General features: G+C 40.4%; 1 protein-coding gene across 1 annotated transcript in view; it reads right to left on the bottom strand.

Moving 5' to 3' along the window:
• cdk18 (cyclin dependent kinase 18) overlaps positions 1-20,586 on the bottom strand; it is a 68,201-nt gene that overhangs the window by 26,310 nt on the left and 21,305 nt on the right. The window contains exon 2 of the mRNA XM_033627500.2: positions 6,636-6,771. Within this exon, the coding sequence (XP_033483391.2) occupies positions 6,636-6,753 (118 nt within the window). The 5' untranslated portion in view covers positions 6,754-6,771. The remainder of the gene's footprint in view (positions 1-6,635; positions 6,772-20,586) is intronic.

Below are 20,586 nucleotides of genomic sequence, written 5' to 3'. Positions count from 1 at the left end.
CGTGGTCACTATGAGTGGATACTGTGTTGCTAGATTGCCTATTTTGGCAGAAAACAGCCGGAATTTGAACATTGAACATTTTGCTGAAATACATTACATTACTCTTTATGTCAATAGGAAATTCTCTTGACATTACATCTCCCTTATAAACGTATTTGCTGTTTCAAATTAGTTGTATATAAAGATAATTTTAGAGATAAGGAACTCATCCACAACAGTACATTGCTTAGCTTCTGTGGTGGTACTCTGCCTGCTTCTCCGAACCGGCATTGCCTGACTGACATCTAGTGTATGTAATACACTGACTATGGATAAGTACCTCATGCAACCCCACTTCAAAAGATCCAAACCAACCCCTTATGGGGTAGCCTCTGTAGTTGACATGCCCCTTTTATAAGAGACAATTACAGTACATGTAGAGCCACCTGGAGACTGCAAGAACTGTGACGGGTCAGTTTTGGCTGCATGCTTTTTTGTCTACAAAGTGCTGTTTGAGATTGCTGATTGTTGGAATGGACTTTGAGCTTCTTGTTTTCAGAGACGAGGCTCATCAAGACTATAGAGGAGATTATTGTTAAGCCAGCTGAAGCAAACATAACACACTATTATACTCTGTGAGCACACCAGCATTTCAGTGTGACAGCTATCCAGCCACTGTAATGGGAAGAATGGATTTTGATCCTCATAATACAACACTGACTGTGATGTGTGTTTGATGCCTGGTCGGCGTCTTTTGAATGCTACCTGCTGTGAGGATTCAGCTGCAGTTTGATCTCCAGTTTCAATACTGAGTGTTGGCCGCTTCACCGGTACGGCAAGTGTGGGGTGTTAAGTGGACATGTGTCCCCATTTTATTGGCAGCTTTCAGGTGTGCATATGTCTGTGTTACAACTGTTCCCTGCTGGGGTGAAGCACAAAGCTCTTTAACTCCTTGTTTCCATGGGGATGATGGCTAACAAGGGAAGCGGGTCTCAGTGTTAAGGGGTAAATCTCCTATACTGTATCTCCGTAAAGCCTCCCCCCAATAACGCACACTTTATATACATGAACATGAATATTAACTGCATGACCTCCACACACATACATGTACAATACATAACCTATAACAAGCAATGACAAAAAAATATAAAGGAAGCAGACAAATAGAGGCCAAGGGGGCTGTCAGATTTTAAAATGCTTGGATGAGTTTAACAAGGCGTTTGTAACAGCGCTACAGAGAGGCTTCTAACAGGCCACTTGGCATGAGATTGATTGACAGTCTAAATGGGCTGGGAGGATGAGATGACAACCTGTTTGCTAGTCATTTGAATATCACAGCTACAGCGCTCCTTTGATCTCCAGACGCTAATTAGGGTCAGTGAATGTGACGCTGATATGAGCTTACACACACACAGTGTCTGATTGCTGAGATATGGATGAATGCCTGTTAGACATCTTATTAGGAATAAAAAGCAATCCAATATCGTATGCGGCATGATGTTTTTGTAGCGTATCCATCTGGAGCTGTGGTTACAGGGAGCGGGAAACAGAGGTAGAGAGGACTCAGAAATAACTGTGGAATTGTGTTGGGAAATAACCTTCACAAATATTGGCAGAATTAACACCCAGTCTGTTTGAACCGACAAGCTGGTCAATGCCGTTAATGAGCCTTCGTCAAGGACAGACATTTTCCAAACACTATAAAACTCATGTTACAAACCTTGATGAAAAATCCTGAGAGTACTTAACAAGACTAGGAGTTTACAGCCATGCTACTGTGTCGCTTTGCCTGTACTGGAGTTTTTGGCTAAATGCTAACACTGGCATGCTAACAGGTTCACAACAACAATACTAACATGCTCATGTTTTATCGCGCCCGTCCCCTAGTTGTCAAATACCCACGCTTTGTCACTACCCTTGGTGTGTGGTAAAGGTGCCAAAGGCACTCTAGCATATGTATGAGATGTGCAGGGCTTTCAGCTTATCCAGTGTAAACCCATCCACAGCCATACTTGACACTGTGACCAACTGACTCAGTATAAAGAGCACAGTAAAAGCAGCAGCACATTTACATTGTGTTATATTATCGTTATGTAACAAACATATCTTAACCCAAAACATAATCTTTTTTCTACACCTTGTCAAGTAGTTTTGTTGCCTAAATCTAACCGAGACCCTTTCACAACATTAACCCAAGTTACAATGTGTTTCACCTGCGCGTCACATAGAGACACTGGAGGGTGCCCTGTGTGTCGCTATCAGACGCTGAACGCCATGACAAAGCGTCAGCATCTGACGACTTGAGAATAAGGACAGGTTAGTTTAGCTGGTGTAATGTTTACTATGATCACCACTGCAGTTTGGTGTGATAGCATGCTAACATTTGCTAATTAGCATTTAACACATAGAACAGCTGAGGGTGATGGGAAATTATTTGTAAACCAAAGTGTTAGATACAATAAGGAGACTTTAATAAAACATAAGGGATCACCAAAGTTATTTCAAAGTTAGCGACAAGCTAGTGAATGAAATGGAGTACTTAGCTGCTAAAGAGATTTTTCAGGAGTTGGTGGAGACAAAAACAGAGCTAAAAAAGATGATTGGACTTTGGATTGGATTGACCAGAAACAGGACTTCACATAAAAGCTAATTTTGATGTGTGTCTGCTGGATGTAGTCATCTGTTTGCTAACACTTTGACCATAACAGCTTTACAAGGTGCATAGTATACTGCTTATATCTTGCTACGTTGCTCACATCTGACAAAGACAAAAAAAAAAAAAAATCTGATTCATAAGAAAACTCTGTAGAGTAGCTTTAACTGAGGCACAGCTAAAACTGTCATGTGGTCAACAGGTTATGCGGTAGGTTTATGGGAACAGTAGCTAATGGTGTTTTTCCTGTAAAATCAAATGGCAGTGTGTTTTGGCCAACAGCCAGTCAACATAACCAAGATAAGAGAATCTCACCTGCTTGGTAATAAAGGTTATTTTTTCTGCCACTGTGTGCCAGAGGGTTCTATAATTTAAAATGGCTTAATGAAAACCAACAAAGTCAACACTGGTGCTACTTTTATTTAATTTAATTGTATCATTTGACTATTTTATCCACTTATGTTGTTTAACTATATTGTATATGCTTAGCTTGTATATGTTTAACTGTATTGTGTGTATGTCTTTTTACCACGTTTTTAACTATTGCAGCATACATATTGAATTAATTCATAAAATATCAGGCAAAGGAACTGCCAATAGCCTTTCAGCAAACAGGTGCATTTGTTTGAATGTCGATTAATCTACATTGTATCTTTTTTAAATAAAACATAAATTAAATCGATTCAATTGAAGACTCAACCAACCCACTGTCATGTGTTAGCGATTCAAATCAACAGACTTTAATAACTGATTTGTTATCCCTTTAATCAGGATTTGTTTCTTCTCTGCAGAGAATTTTTGGTATCAACTGTGATTAAGAAAAATCTCTCATCAGAGCGCTGATGTGTCACCGTGGCATATGTGATTACTCTCATGTTCATATTGGAGCTCAGTAAAACAGCTTAATGGACTAATATATGGAAAGCAAACAAGGGGATTGAGCCTAATGTGAAATATTAGCAGTTAGTCAGGCAGGAAGTCCTGGCTACCTCTAACACTGACTGATACACAGACGCACACACCTTCACATATACACTTTGAAGCTAGAGCAGCTTATTTTTGTGCTCATGTGTCGCTGTATCTTATGTGTGTATCTCTGTGTGCCTAAGGGAATGCCCATTAGTTCATCGGGCTCATTGATCTGAGACTGATTGACTTTCTTTGTGTGTCAGCGTCTCCCAGCTGCACGTGTTTTTAAATGTGAGAGATGATATGAGAGAATCCAGTAATCTGATGAGTGAAGTTAAAGTCACTCGAGCATGAGCTGCATATTTAATAAGATTTGTTTGCACAGTTGTGAACAATTTTCTGTAAAAGCAGGGGAAACAGGTAGCCTGGCTCAAAAATCAGCCTACCTGCCTCTCTAAAGCTCGCTAACTAACACGTTGCATGATTACCAACTCTCTGCAATCAAGCCAATTAGCATATTTCCAAAAATGTCAAATGACAGCCTGTTCTCATTCCCAGGTTGTCAAACAGCAATTCTTTGTCTCGCCCCTTGGCGTTTGATATTGACACTAAAGGCACACTTCAATCTTGATGAGACGCATCGGGTTGCAGTTAACTCCACTGTAGACTTATCCATAGCAAACACCTAATGCTGAGAGCAACCGACATAGTATAAGGAGCAAGAAAGTCTGTATAGCATGGGAGGGAGGGGAGGTGGATGGGTCAAAGAAACCAAGATGTGACCCTGGAGACTGCAGTTCATGTCCCATGTGAAACCAAAAGTCAATGTTAATGGTGTATATGTGCTCCAAATAATGCCTTTACCAAACATTAGCCTCAATATTCACTGGATCTACTGACAAAACATGCATGGACCACATGTTGTGTTCAGATCATTATATCCTTGCAAAAATGTCAGAGGATGTTTTCCATTTAAACAGCAGTATGATGTAAGCAGCATGATATAATCCCTCACATGGGACAGAAGAGTGCAAGACAGAAAAGAGAAATGAACAGGGAAAAGGTGAGTGTAAACATCAGCTGGATTTAGGTCAAATGCTCTGTCTTTCTTTGTGTCTCCTTTCTGTCTCTTCACTCAGTTGTTTACCTCCATGTCTTTGTCCTCTTCCCCCCTTTCTCTCTCTCTCTCTGCCTGTCTGTCTGTCCCTGTCTGGTTACCTCTTTCCTGACCTTCAGGAACAGACAGTGATGCAGACAGATGTACTCTGGGGGGTTAAACTACATATCCAGCTGTTTCTCTCTGCCAGGCAGCCGAATAACAGCCTCACTTTACAGAACTCTATGTTCACACAAGAGGCAGCGGCTTTAATTGCCTGATTATGATTAGTTGATGTGATAAACAAACAGGTCTGATGAAACCACAGTACATAGTGCTTACTTTAATGCTTGTGCACCGGTCTTGGCATAAAATCTAATCGTTATTTTCCAGCTTAAAGCAATTAAAGAACAATGCACAGTGATGACATCATGCAAGATGAAGCAGTTAAACATCCTAGTAACTCTGCAATCTAATGGTACATATGTATTAATGCAATTCATTCATGTTATTCCATCTCATTGTACTATCTTCACAGTCAAACTTTGCATCATAAAGCAGAGACACTCAAAGAACCTAATTCTGAGTGCACTCAGTTCCTTTGCATTATCTACTACCACTTATCCCACCATAACCCTCATTTCCCTTTGAAGCCTGCTGATCCTCTGTGACTAAGCTTCGGTGGTGGTACCAGTCGTAGCCGGAAAAACCCCAGTTAATCTGCGAGGGTCCGCTACAGACACGGAAGGAAGGGAGGCTTTTGTATTTGGCATTAAAACCCAGAATGAGATTGCAGTTGTGCTCTATTATTAGACCTGAGCTGTTCATTCACACAGGGACCAAAAGATACAAGGAAGTAGAGGAGCTCAGGGTTTAGGACTTTGAACATGCTTAATTAACCAATGGTTTATTGGTTACAAAATTGTTTTCTTAGCCACTGTGGCCAACCTGTCAAACACTGAACTCATTGAAATGGAGTTACAAAAAACATTTCTATATGGTATCCTACACAACCAAAATACCTGCAAACTGTAACAGGAGAGACATTCTGTAGGCTTAAAGGGATACTCTGCTGAATTTCAACCAGCTTTGTGTCATAATAATCTGGGTCATAAGTGTAAATGAACTGTTTCCTCTATCATGCCAGAGTCCCTATCTTTTTTCACTAATTTGGCAGCAAAAATCTGCCCGAGGACGGATTTTGCTTCACTCAGAAAATAAATAACTATATTCTGTCACAGTTACAGTTTTAATTGAAGTTTAAATTCTGAATACAATTACTGTCTTTAAAAATACTTAAAGGGATGACTTTCTTTGTTCTGTTTCACTGGTTCTAACACCGTGTCCTCACTGAATGCAACATGAGCGAGCATCAAGTTTGATTACAATGTTTTCTACTGGAATGTTCTAACTGGCTGCAAGCGACACAGCGCTGCTGGTTTGAGCTGAACTTTTGTTGCCCTGTTTCTATTTATTCCTGTTGCCAGTTTTTAAAGCTCCACAGTGGATAAAGAATTTACGCAACATCTCCTCATTTAACTACAAAAACCTAAATGAGGTGGCAACAGACTGAACAAAGATCACCAAAGAGCTGTAAATGACCAGTGCTAAGAACAACCTACTTACTGCTGGCTATATTGTTTGTCATTTCCAGTAAATCCCAATAGAAAAAGAGTCTTCTGTCTAAAAAGTGCAAATGTAAAGAGATAAAAAGCTCTCACTCTCCATTTCTATAGTCTTTGTGTCTGTGGTGACGGCAGGCATACAAAAATGAGTGAGAACAATCTATAGTTCAAGCAACAGCCCAAGTTTTAATTTAAAATTTTAACTAGACCTTAACCATTGTACTAACAACCCAACACAGTTTAATGTCAAAAACTTTAACAACAATTTGGAGGAATTTCTTTAAATTTGGGACCCACACAGTATATCATTAAGGTTACCAAGAGGTCCCCCATGGCTGAATGACACTTAAGTTAGTGACATGCAGGTTCTTACCCTGAGTGTGCTGTATGTTGAGCTGGTTTATCTGCTCAGTGAACTCATTCTCCTCAATGGTCTCAGTGCGAGGAACAGAAAAAGAAAAACGCCTCTTAAAGTTCTTCATCTTGTGCATGTTGCTGAGGAACAGACTCTGGGAGAAGAGAGAGACAAAAAGAGTGACATTCATCAAAAGGTGTACTATTAATTCTCCAATCCATCAATTCATGCAGCATATGCATCAAAACAGTCTTTGATGCTTTTCTCAAAGAAAAATATGAAAGGTGCAATATTTGTTATATATATATATATATATATATATATATATATATATATTTATACAACAGTTAGTTCCGGCCCTGCAATCTGATTGGTCGAGAGACAGTAAAACCGTGACGATATTGGAGTACAACATCACGGTTATTTCACTGTGTATGTATCACTCCGCCTCACAGCTGATTGCAATCAACAATCAAATCAAAACTGACGGTTAGTGTCAGTTAGGTCAGCAGTTGCGTTGTAGGCTAATTAATTCATCCACTGTCAAACAGCCAAAAATATGGATTTATTTCCTAAAATAAGTTTTGAATTGAACTATGAATGGTCATCAGAGGAAGATGAGGGAGAGAAGAAGCTGAGTCCATCTGAGCACACATTCAGGTTTGTCAGTGTTTCATCAGCGGAGCTCAATGACTTGGAGAAAAGCAACATACTGTCAGATCAGAAGGCAGAGTCAGCTGTGCCTGTGAAGCGACAGTCCACCATGCAGTCACCAGAGACTTATTTCACCGGCTGCACAATTAATGGAAATGTGCAGATAAATGTGTATAAAGAGTAAGTGCCTGGTGCACCATGTCTGCGTTACATAGCAACCGTGACAGCGGAGTCCTGAGGGAACTATTTTTGTTGGCGGAAGACAAATAAAACGCTTAAATTATCTATTTTGTCCTAATTTTTCAACATTTCTTAATCAGCCTTGCTTATTTAACTGTTGAACTGTTGTATAAAAGCAATATCACACTCGAGCTTGTGATGTTGTACTGTGATATCGTCACAGCTGTGATTGTCTTCGGCACTTGGCCTGCGGCCTCGTCGGCCTGCGGCCTTGTGCCTACGACCAAATCACAGCCGTGACGATATCACAGTACAACATCACTCCCTCTCGTGTGATATTGCTTAAATATATATATATATATATATATCCTGTATGCAAAGCATTCAGAAAAATACTTCTGAACTTTTCCTCATGTACAGAGCATACACCACAAATTAAAGAAACTAAAGTGTAAACACTCCCCAGTTCACTGCCTACATAACACGAGCTGCAGACCATGTTGTGCCTCTGTGATGGACCTTTATTTGCATCTTAACCAAAGACAGTCTTGTGTTTCTGATAATGAGGTAGAAAACAGCAGGAAAGCAGCTGATCAATATGCTCTCTTCCCCCAGTAGGTTACATAACGACAGCCAGCCAGTTATCATTCTACTGCACTCTTTTTCCAACTCATCTTTTTGTTCTCTTTTTCTCTGGTCTGTCTGATACAGAGGCGGGTTTCACGGGGCCTCTATGATTCTGTTACTGACACAAATTTGTGCATATGTGTGTGTGCTTCTGCTCATTATTGTGAAAGCCCGAAGAGATGTCTGTGGTTGGTTCAATTACAGCAAGACTGCACATTCCCTACTGTTATTTTTAGGCCTCAATAACCCATCAGGATATTACTATGTCTGAGCAATCCCAGTGTATTCATATCAGATGACCCTTTCTGCGGTGATACCTGCACAGTGCAAGTCAGATGGCTGCCTGAGCCCTATCAGGAACATGTCATACACGTGTCTGTGTGCAGCCTCCAGATCTGCAATGATAATCCATCCCAACGATACCCAGTAGCTCCCACTAGCGACAGTAACCTTCCAACCCACTCCATAATACAACTGGAAACATAATACAGCATTGTCAAGTAATGGGATTTTAAAATACAGCTCATGGTTTAATACACTGACGATTATTATTGTTTCCTGACACTGGATGAATCGCAAATGCAATGGTGAGAAAATGTTCAATTTCCCACAAAGGAAACCTCCCTGATATCTAACTTATAGTCACACTTCAGATAGATGTCTTAATTTGTCTGTGGTACAAAGCTGTCTAGTTCTTTTAAGGAGGACTGATTTGCAATGAATTCTGGGTAAATTAGGGCTTTTTTTTAAACTAAAATTTTTGGCATGTCAACCCAGTCAGCTCCCTTCACTGTGGCTGAAAATGTTTGCCTTGATAAATAATAAATGTTGCCTTCTAAGTACGAGATTGCAAGTACTGCACATAATTGTAACACTTATAATGTGGTACATTCCCACACACATCTATAGCGATGTAGCGTAACATTTGCTCCAGTGCAGATGATGGGAGGGCTGGACAAAACACTTCATCAGATAGATCGACTTCTGCCCTGGACAACACAACCGGCCCTCAGGAAGCGTGCCAAACTTAACATAGCCAATTTGACATAGTGGCCAAATCATGTAACTACACCATCTAGGCCAGTCTTGTGATACCATTGGGCCCCAGAGGACTTTTTCCCATAGACTTAATTTGGGAAAGACATGTCTGTAAATTAGTGGATGCATTTTTGTGAGGGCCACAACCTCCAGGAAATGACTTGTTTTATTATCAAGGTTTGATCCATTTGGTCAAAGAACATTTTGAAAGTCTAGAAGAGACGCACAATTGAACTTTTTTTGTCTCCATTCAAGTTAGCAGATCGCTAAACCTGAAGTTAGCCACTTAGCCAGTGGAAGTCTCTAGTGCGCTTGCTCTATGGGCCAAATGATTCAGAAGATCCAGGTCATTTTATATCTGGAAAGTCGAACTTTTTTGGCTTTAAACGCCACTGAGAAACTTTTGTATGAATTAATGGGGCCCCGCCTCCAATGCTGTTCTCTTTATACATTCATGCAACACGCCTGGTGCGTCTCTCCCTCTCTCTGTTAACAATGGTAATTCTAACGATCCTCAGACAGTAACATTACTAAAGCAAAGCAGCAGTCCAAAGACACGTCTCAGGCTAACTGGCTCAGAATATATCCATGACTGGAACTTAATGACGGTGAAATGAGCTGCTTGATTTGTGAATGTCCCCTGCTGCGCCTTTTACCAGCAGTTGTTACACAGTCAACTCTAGCTCACCACTCAGATGACTAAGGACAATGCTGCAGCTCAATGACATGAGGAGAAAAAGACAATAAATTGCAGTGCTGTAGAGAATCCTGAGGACAGTGACAACATGCAACCTAAAGTAAGAATAAGACAAGGTAGCAGTAAGTGCAGCACCTCAGCATGTATATGAAACATTTCTGGAATTCTCCCCCATTTTGAAAAACCAATTTCAGTCACTGAAGAGTTCACCAGTAACAAGGATCATTTACTGGGAAAATTCAGCAGGCGATGACAGTCAATATTCCCACAGACAGTTTCCTTAGGCAAACAGAGATGACTGACAGTGTCCTCACTGCTCTATATTTCCAAGGTCTCTCCCCTCTTATTGCTTGCTTCACAACCCTATTACCAAGCCACAAATCATGAGACATATCTTCCTCTTTTTTTGTCATTTGGTGCCCCTGGTCAGCAGGTGTCACTTGCTGTTGCCATGGAAGCAAGGCTCTTAGTTCAGAGTTAGCCTGGAGGTAGAGTGGCTAACTGTAGGCTTAAATAAGTCCTGCAAATCAGATATTTCTGGCCTTGTGCTTGCTATTTCGAGTGCATAAGTGCATTCACACTTTGAAATATAGCAAAATAAAGCGCATTCATAGACTATACAAATAACGGAAGTGATGTCATCTATTGGACTGCTGTTCTGAAGCATCGAGTTTGGGAATTCAGCCATGGCCATCTTGGTTTTCGGTGCCAGAATTGACCATATTTGGATGAGAGGGTGGAGCTGTTTTGGCAGTTTTTTGGCTCTTCCACATAGGCTTCTTTTTCAGCCTTGGAGGTTGCTGCTTGAATGATCAGAAAGTTGAATGTGGAACATAACACACTTCTCACCCTCAATGGTTGCCATTTTGCCTATGTCACAGAGGAAGCAAGACCATAAACCCATTTCAAACTTGTGAAATGTCGGCCAATGACCATGGACAACACTGTAGCATAGTGCAAATACATGTGTACTTTTTACTGCCACTATACTGTTCTCAGGTATAAAGCTATGTACTAATATTATATATTTGGAGACAGGACATCAGTCTGTTTATTGGGTTAATTCTGTAATAATTTGGTATCACAAAAAAAATTACACAAACGCTAACGCTAGCTTGCTATTTAGCTAATAGTGGCACATTTCTTGATCAGGCACTGACGTTACATGTGTTCTGGCGCAGGCAAAATGATCTGTGGGCATAGTGTGGTTTGGTGTTTAAGCATGTTAAATTGCAAGTGAAGATTTTAGTGTTAGATTATCATATACTATCATAAACTTGGTAGATCATCTGGGGCCTCATTTATAAAAGAGTGCTTAGGATTCATACTAAAAGTTGACGTGCGCCCAAAAGCTGAAAATGGCGTGCGCCAAAAAATAATCTGATTTATAAAACCGTGCACACGCACACTTGCACGCAATGTTCTCTTTATAAATCACAGACCTCCTGGAGTTGTGCGCACCCAGATCCGCCTCATATTCCGCCCTCTACACGCCCTAGTTCAACCATAAATGGTCATGGAAATCACCTCATGAATGCGATCTGCATATAAATAAGCCGGCATGCGAGTGTTGTGTGAGTCAAGGCGAGGGGTGAGAAACGAACCAAAAAACGGAATTTCTCTGAGACTGAGCTAGAGACCCTTTAACGGGAGGTGGAGGACTGAAGAAAGATTTTATTTGGTGGCCACAGCAGCGGGATCACATAATAAAAGAAAGCGAAAAAAAGTGGCAACACATCAATACTGCTGATGCTGTCAGCTGTGTCTGTGTGACTGCATGGACAGTGACAGAACAAAAAAAAAAGTGGTCTGATCTAAAGGTAGACCAAATATTTCTACTCCTTTACCAACATGTAGTTAGTGTTGCTTTTAAATTTGAGGATGTTTGACATTGATGTGCGACATAAAGAATCACATTTATTTAAGGTGGAGGCAAAAAGGAGTATGTGCCAGTGCCATCTTGCGCAATTACGCACGAGGGTCACCACAGTATTTATATGTTTATGGCAATTAGTCTGATCAGACTCCCGGCCTGAATTACAGCATGAACCAGTGGTATCCCTGTCCCAAAATACAACGTGTAATTTGAAATACAATTCAAAGATTAAAGTGTAATAGGCGAACACGTTTCTTCATGCCGGTTTTGTCATGAATAGCACATGTCTAAGTAGGGCTGATGAAATGAATGTAACAGTTGTGCTTAATGGCTGTATTTCGAGACATGATAAATGCACTGGAAATATTTAGCTAAATAAATAAATATATTCCATGCAGTCACGCCGTCCTCTCCCCCTCCTGCGCTCACAGAGTGGACAATGAGACGTTAGAGGCAGTGCGGATTAAATACGTATTTAGAAAGAATTTCAATTCAGGATTTGAGTTGGATTTTACAACGTTTTTATGAAACAATTATCACTCACTCCAAGCACAAAATAAGGCTGCTGGATTTAATTTCAATGATAACGTGGATCTAAGGTGGATATAGCGTGACATTAAATTTGTGTGAGACATAATAAAATCTGACTCCACTTCTCCACCTCGCTGTCTGCGTCGCCACTTCCCAGTGTCTTCCAAAATGTGTGCACACATGACTCAGAGTTTGCTTACAGGTGCGCACATTCTCCCGCCAAGTTTATTTTTATGAATCACAACCTTTGCGTGGTAAGTGGCGTACGCCACTTTCAAGCCCTGTTTTGTGTAAGCAAGCTTTATAAATGAGGCCCCTGGTGACAGAGCCAGCCAGTACAGGACATTCATAGACATAGAAACGTGCCATGAAGGCTTGTTAATTGTTAATACAATAATTTAATAAATAGGCCTACAGAGGAAGTCCAGTGAGCACACAAGCAGATACAGCAAACACAGACCGCAAACAACCTGACTGAAATTTGCCAAGCACAAGAAAAAAGTCTTTTAAATCTTGTGATCATCATTTCCGTTACGCATCAGCCTTATTTAATTTGAGACAACACTACTCTGTCAAAATCTATTTCTAGTGAACTGAGACAGTTTCAGTTTAAGCTAATAATACATTGTGACATTGTAGCTGCAAGCACATCAATGAATTTGTAACCCTTCATTTGGAAAAAACATTTTTTTAACAGAAAAGAAGTGAATGAATAGCATGAGCTGGATGAAAGGAGGGAGTCAAACAGAGTCTGGATTAAAAAAGCAAAGGGAAAAGTTTTCAAAGTTATTGTTTTAATGGCTCTGAAACTAAGTAAGACAGCAATTTGATTTGCGGTCTCCTCAGCACAGCCGGTCAGCTCTGGTTGAATGACTCTGTGTTACTTTACAACCAAAGAGCTTTACAGGTTCCCTGTGGGATGCTGAATCTCCAGTAGTCCTAAGGAGCTGTTTTTCTCTGAGTGGGTCCCCATTTTGTTTATCTCACGCACAGGATGCATATGCATGTAAGCAGCTGACGCAGTACACCATCCTGCCAATGGTTTCACACTACAGTATTTTACTGAACAATGCTGGATTTGGAATACTCAGAAACTGGCTTTGAAATGTCTTATGAGAAAGGAAAAACACTCAATGTCAAGGATACACACAGTGTGTTTTGGTGAGTAACACTGACTGTAATAACCCCATGGGACACCTTTAATCAATGAAAGGTTTTGTTACAAAACCCTTTTAGATTTTACTACAGGTGGTTTAATTGAAAAGGTTAAATAATAGTGACTTATATTACGGAACCAAATTAATTATGCACTTTTATTTCTAGAGGTGAAATCTACATATATAAAGGTGTTACATATGCACAAAGGCCCGGGAGTTCAGGGAAAATACCAAAGGCATCCTCACAGTCAGAAAAGTGTGGGTGGCAGCCATAAATTGAACAGTGAGCGGAGGAGGCAGCTCAAAAGGCAATGGTGGAAGCAAATAATCCCCAGATCAGTACAGAGAAAAGGAGGATTTCTAATTCTGAAAAGGAGAAGCCTTTAGAGATCAATCAAATTCAGCTCATGTGATTCCTCAGTGGCAGGGAAACATGCTTTTGGTAGAAAAAAGCAGCTGCTACACAACACTGCTAAAAGTGTATGGCAACCTTTTAGTGTTGTTAATAACACACAATCATGGCCCAGTAATGACCAATTTCATCCATCACGACAATAAAGGTACCGCTAACATTTATATCGACTATAAAGCTGTCTTAACAGCAATAATTTACTGCAGCATGCAGTTTTCTTTCAGCTCACTGCAGATATTCTAGTAATGATACTATGTGATAAAAGCCAGAGTGAATAGAAAAACCTGACCTCAGTTAACTGTGTCAGACAAAATATACAATATCAGTGAAGCCTATAAGTTTAGGGAACTGGTAGCCTAAAAAGCAATCAGATAAAGCAGAATTACACGTTGAGAATGGAGGAGGAAAGAGGCTTACTGTGCAGAGAGAAATCAATACTACTAGGCTGGCTAAAGTGCTGTTGTGTTTGTGGCTGATGTTTTTCCCTTTGAGAATTCGTTAGGCGGCCTTTATGACGGCAGACTTCCTAGTGTCTCAGCTGGATATTGCTATACTGTAGGAAGGGGGTACTTCCAGCACACATTTAAGAGCTGAAATGAACAATAGTACACTGCATTTGACACCGGTCTAAAACAGACATGTAATCCACTCAAGCAAATTGGCTTCTGCATTGAAAAACAACAATACAAAGACCTCTTTGTGCCGCAAGCTGAGTAACAGTGCTGGGTCCTTTTACTATTTTGGTTTGTTGTGATCTGCTGGAGGACTGTGTTTGTTATGATGAGGATGAAAAGTGACCTTTACTCTTCTGTTCCAGCATCTTTTCACCGGTGCTGTGCTTTATTTTCTATTCAGTGATCTCAGTCAAATAGGAGTTATTGAATCTGAGGGTGCTTTTGCACCTGTAGTTCGGTTCATTTGGTCGCACCAGAGGGAAAAAATGACACATTGTTGCATTTCAGTTCTGGGCCTCTTCCTATTAACGCTGACAAACAAAGTTCTGACTCTGTAATTGGACAGTTTTGGTGTTTGTCATCCTGCATCATCAGGACCCACGTGGAGAAATCATGGCGACTGACAGTCATTTATGCAGCAGCACTTTAATGGTTCTTAAGTGTTTATATTTATGTTTGGTTTCACAAAGAGTTCATAGAGAAATAACTGATTGTAAGCATTATAGGCTATCATTAGACTGTAAATCAATCGCATGTTATGAATGATGACTAAAATAGAGAAAGGATGAAAAGGAGGCGTCTTGCACAGTAATGACTCAGGTCTTAACACTGTGGGATCACTGTCACACATGTTTTAATGGACTAAATGAACAGACAAAATACACAAAGTCGGATACAATGATGGCAGCTTCAATAGCTTTTAAATCAGGGAAAATACCCTCACTGACGTGCATATGTGTTACCATGGTTACATGTGCTGTAACCAGTCAAAAGTTTGGACACACTTTTTCATTCAAGTAAATGGGAAAGTGTGTCCAAACTTACGACTGGTACAGTACTGTATGCATTGGCATAAATACTGTAGGTTATGGGATGTACGAGACCTTTATCAGGATCAATTATGAGATCATGGACAGATTTCTTATCAGCAGATGAATTTATAATCAGTGTGGCTCTGAAATCATGCTAAAATCACATATCTGCTATCATAAAATTCTGTGGTTGGTTTGTTTTCTTTCACACAACAAACAAACAAACCACACCAGAATCCATTTGGAAGCTGGCCGAGACTTACCTTTTTGAGCGATAAAGGTTTGGTTGTTTGGTCCGCACCAGGGTTCAACTGACAGCTTTCACACCAGCCAGAACCAACTGCACTAACCACACAAATGGACCTGAGTTCGGTTGAACCAAACAAGTTCAGGTGTGAAAGCACCCTGAGTTTATAATTTCATAGACACCTGTAGATGTGTAAATGACCATACCATGAAAGCTCTGTCAATGTGCAGAGCTAAGAAATCACATTGATATACTTTATCCTATTTAACAGTTAATGTTGCTAATTATCTGATATGCATAGACTAATATGGATACAGTAAACATCTGGAGTTCCACAACAATCTTGTTTTAATGTGGTAGGGATTCATTGTTCCTTAGAGAGGCTGGTTGTCCTTTTCTTTACAAAGACAAATATACAGCTTTAATTGGAAGGAGTACACTGATTGTGAGGACCACCGCATTTACTGGAAACAAGTGTACTGAAGTTTAGGGGAGACTCGTGGCTACTCGAAGAACCCATTTTCATTAGAATATCTTGAGGTGAGGGTTCAAGGGAACTCTTTCAAAAAGGTCATGACAGTTATTCACACACCAAAATTTACCCTAAGTTTGGACCATTATTCAGCCCCCTTCACCACAAGCCATGTCGACATGGTTGGTACCAATGGATGCCTTAGGTTGTCTGGTTTCAAAACACTGGTCACTGACACTAAACACCTGATGATGAGAGGAGTCTGCCATCAGACAGCACTTTTTTTGGACCCTGAAATGTATTTTGGATTTACACAGAAAAAAGATCACCACCAATTTATACTTTAACTTCATTAACAAATAATCCAGTGACAAATACAGTCAACCACAGGACTCACTGTGGTTAACAAGGGATCTTTATAAAAGCACCACTGAAACATAGGGGTGTAGTGCTATTTGTTTAAGTGATGGAGTGCACCTATGACAAACACATGGATGGCTCAGTTTAAAGCTTATGTAACCACTGTTCCTACAGTGGCAAATATACAAACATAAGTCAGCTATAACCATAAAATGAAAGGATATTTTGCTGCTTTTTCATCTTTGCTAGTAAACAGTTGGCTGGTAACAGACTGAGATAAAGACATGATATTGTGAATCATCAAACACACCTTAAATGTCAGCAACATATGCTTGAGTGATGATTGGATTTCAACCGGATAATGCAAACTGTGAATATTCTATTTCCTCACTTGGAGAAAAAAGGTGGCAGACCGTCGTTCCGGTGTGCTCCTGCAGCACTACACCCCTGCTGAGAGTTTAGTACCAAACACTGAGACTAAATGCTTAAAAAAAAAAAGCAGCAATTTTTCATGCACTTATACACTTGGTTTCGCTAAAGACAGCTGCATTAATATGGGAGAATAAGCAATAAAGCTTTCCTTGCAGCCTTGCATGAGTGCAGTGAAAACACAGGGCCTACTTGCATATCTAAAATAACTTCATTCCCAAATATTTGTCAGTCATGACTGAAAAATTACTCAAATGTAGCGACTTACAGTGTGCAGACAGTCCTTCCTGTTTACAGTTCAGACTCAAGTCATGGCCAAGAATGTAATCCACACAGAGTCTTCCAAACCTATTCTTTCTTTTTAATAGATTAGCCCAACTGTACTCAGACCTGTAAACCACATGCAACATGTCAGCTGTTTGCAGTGTGTCACCCAAGGAGAGAGACTACATTCTCTTTTTACACTGACTGTTTCCTAACTTGCTTTCTCTTCTCTCCTCTTCTCTCATCTGTCGCTCTGCTCTGGTGTTTGAAACAGGATCTAAAGTTCCTCTTTCCTAAATGCGATACAGAGAAATACAGCAGCCCTCGCTCTGATTGGGAGCCTGTCTTTATTCACTTTGCCCTCTTGAACAACTTAATTGGTAGGGTCGTGAGTGAGGAAACTGATTGCAATAGACAGCGTGTGTGTGTAAAACTGGCAGTGTGATTCATTTATCCTGTAGACAACAGACTCCTCTATTTGGAGGAGGGTGCGCTTTTACGGTCAGGATGCTTGCAGACAATTAAAGTATTTGGCATCATTCTCAGAACTACTCCGTGAAAGGAGGGAAGTTGGTCTTGGGTTGAGGGACACTGTCTGACCACACACACACACACGCACACACACACACACACATGCACAATCTCAAAAGTGCACTTAGGGACGGACTGGCAACAAAAAAGCAGCCTGGGAACTTGCTCTCAAGTGGCTCAAACTTGACAAACCAAATTTGAAGTGACACAACATGTTAGCAGGAAACTCATTAACAGGAAAAAGAAATCGATGTAATGATCACCTGACGCCTATTGTGACTTCAATTGAAAAACTGTGTTCAAACACAGAACTAAATTACAACGTGCAGACCTTACTCACAGGAGCACACTATGCTCATGCTGCATATTCACACACATCACACTTTATGTACACTGAGTATGTGTTTAACAATTCCCTTTTTTATTTTTTTAAATGTTGCTCATGGTGTCTGTGAGTGCTTGGTCGCCTGCAGGGAACCAATGAATCGCCTGCAGGGCACGTTCTAAAAATAACTGCAGTCCAGCTGGCCGTCACTCGCATCTTAGCGGTCAAATCAGTAGACATTACAACTGTAGTCCACCCATATACTGACACTCATTGTAAATGCATTCGGCCCAGATCGAGCTGACGAGGAGAGCCAGTGACAGACTTGGCGAAGTTAGCGGAAGGATACACGTGGTTTATAAAACAGGGTGATAACAAAGGATTTATAATGTCGAGGCTGAGGTCGAAGAAAGACCAGACCCCACATGACCTCACAAATTCTTGAACTTCTGGCCAGTTTGCGCCTGAACGCACTTCATGCTAATATAGTGCACGCTCTCCTCTTTTTTAAAATTGCTGTTCCTCTCTGGTCTCTGCTCGTCTTTCTCAGCTGTTATCATCTTCTCATGGGTCATCATGAGGGTTAATATCTTTTATGTTTGTGGTTTCATAAATGTTGTTGGGATGTAACTTTCATTTCTTTTTTCCTAAATTTGAGACTACAACCCTCCAAAATAGTCAGTCGACAGTGGGCCATTCATAAGCCAGTGTCTGTAATATCAGTCAATGCATACAGTCTTTTTCAAAATAAACTTACAACTGTGTTAAAACACCTCACCTTTTACCGTTATTTTTTTGTGCAACAAAAGCATGTGGTTAGGTTTAGCAAAAAACAATATGGTTTGGGTCAACATTCATAAAAAAAGCAAACATCAGGTTCCCAGGGGAAAATCTGGGGTTTGTTGGTCCCATCCATCTCCCCTACTGCCCGCCCTATAGGGACTCTCCAGCCCCTTATTTTACACTTTTACCTGCGACATTTGAAACTGACACCGTCCAGGTGGTATTACACACTGACGCCGCCCTGTGGCGTATCATACTGGCATGAAAGGTTGCTTCTGTCTGACACTGAAATCACTGACAAAGCAGCAGTATTTGACCAGTTAGGGCAGTGTGCATACCTGCAGCACAACCAACACTAATGTCATCCTCGGCCTCTCTGTAATTGGCTCAATTTGGGGCTTTTAGAAAGATTATCCTCACAAATTTCTGAGGTAACCTGCGCCACAGTTGTTTCCTCACAAGATGTTTTTGTGCCTAAAACTCAACTTGAATAGTGGTAGATCAGCAAAAATTCAAATGAAATATTTCACCCTCATATGAGTTGTTCTGGAGGGTCCATTTTGTTGTTTAGTTTGAATGTGTTAAAGTTTTTCATGGTGACATTTTTTAAAGGCCAATTCACTGTAGTGTGAAAAAGGCTTTCAAGCTGAAGACCTCATTCAGTGAAATAATCTTTAGAGCAAAAAAACTGAACAGTTCCGATGATTTTGACTTTTTACAGCTTTAATTGTCTGGGGCAAATTTTGAAGGGAGTGAGGCTGTAATGGGAGCACTGGGACTCATTACCTCTGCATTTTCAGAATCTTGGCAACAGCTCTGGCTGTTTGTCTGATGTTTGAAGTTTTGTTGGAGGCATCAGTAACTGTCTAGTGTCAAAAAACAGAGTTCGGGATCATTTAGGCATCATACACAGTACAAATGTTCAGAAATGAGATATTGTGACAATATTGTTTTGTAATAAATGAAAGCACAGTCCCACCAAACTGTTTACATGCCCTGTAAACTTAATTGGCATGGTTACTAAAAGAAATCAGTATAAGCGGGGATATGTAAGGTGTGTACATGCATTGCAGTGACCTAAGTATAAAGGGACTACACCCAGTGCGAACTGGTGAACTAATGTAGCTGGAGAGCTAACGACTAACACACTTGAAAGCCACATGCTAACGCTAGTTTGTCACAGTAGGAATCCTAATTTCTTTCCAGTTACTTTGTACTGCACCGTTTACTCCCCAATATTTTGTACTCTGACCTGTACATTTAATTAAATAAAGAGTTAGTAAAAGGGAAACATAAAGTTCTCAAAAACAAAAAGCAGCTCAGTTGCTAACCGTACAATACAGTAAGTTCCCACAGACGATTCAAGAGATGTGTAACTCCTGTCTTGTACACGTCTAAAACCCCCTTTTTAGGAGTTTATACGCCAGCAGAGAAGATTAAATAAAAGTGGACGGTGCAACACGTGCTAGTTTTCCTTCATTTTTGACTCTCTGGTTTTCTGTTCTTTCCAGGCGGTTAACTTAGCTTCGTATTAGTCAATGGAACAAACATGGTTGTTCTCATGAAGTGTTCATATGTTTTCCTATGAAAAGTAATGCACCTAAATGTGTACAAACCCTTTCTAATCATGTACCAGTATTTCCTGCATAACCCACATTCTTTTGAAGGCTGTGATCACGTGACTATTGCGCTGACGGGAGTAAACATGGAAGCAGATTTGGTCCCTCCCAATGTTGACTCCATGGCTACAGCCTTGCAGGACGCATGTTTGAAACTATGTGAACTTTAAGTCTTTTTAAGGTACATTCTCAACAGTTTTCTTTTCCTAAACCAACCTCCATGACTTAAGGTTATGTAAATTTATGCTAAGGATGTAACGCAGTTCGTGAGGTGCAAATTC

This window comes from Epinephelus lanceolatus, chromosome 1, assembly GCF_041903045.1.
Source record: "Epinephelus lanceolatus isolate andai-2023 chromosome 1, ASM4190304v1, whole genome shotgun sequence".
Taxonomy (NCBI): Eukaryota; Metazoa; Chordata; class Actinopteri; order Perciformes; family Serranidae; genus Epinephelus; species Epinephelus lanceolatus.
Note: the sequence above shows the minus strand (reverse complement) of the source record. Positions and strands in the feature narration are given on the sequence as shown.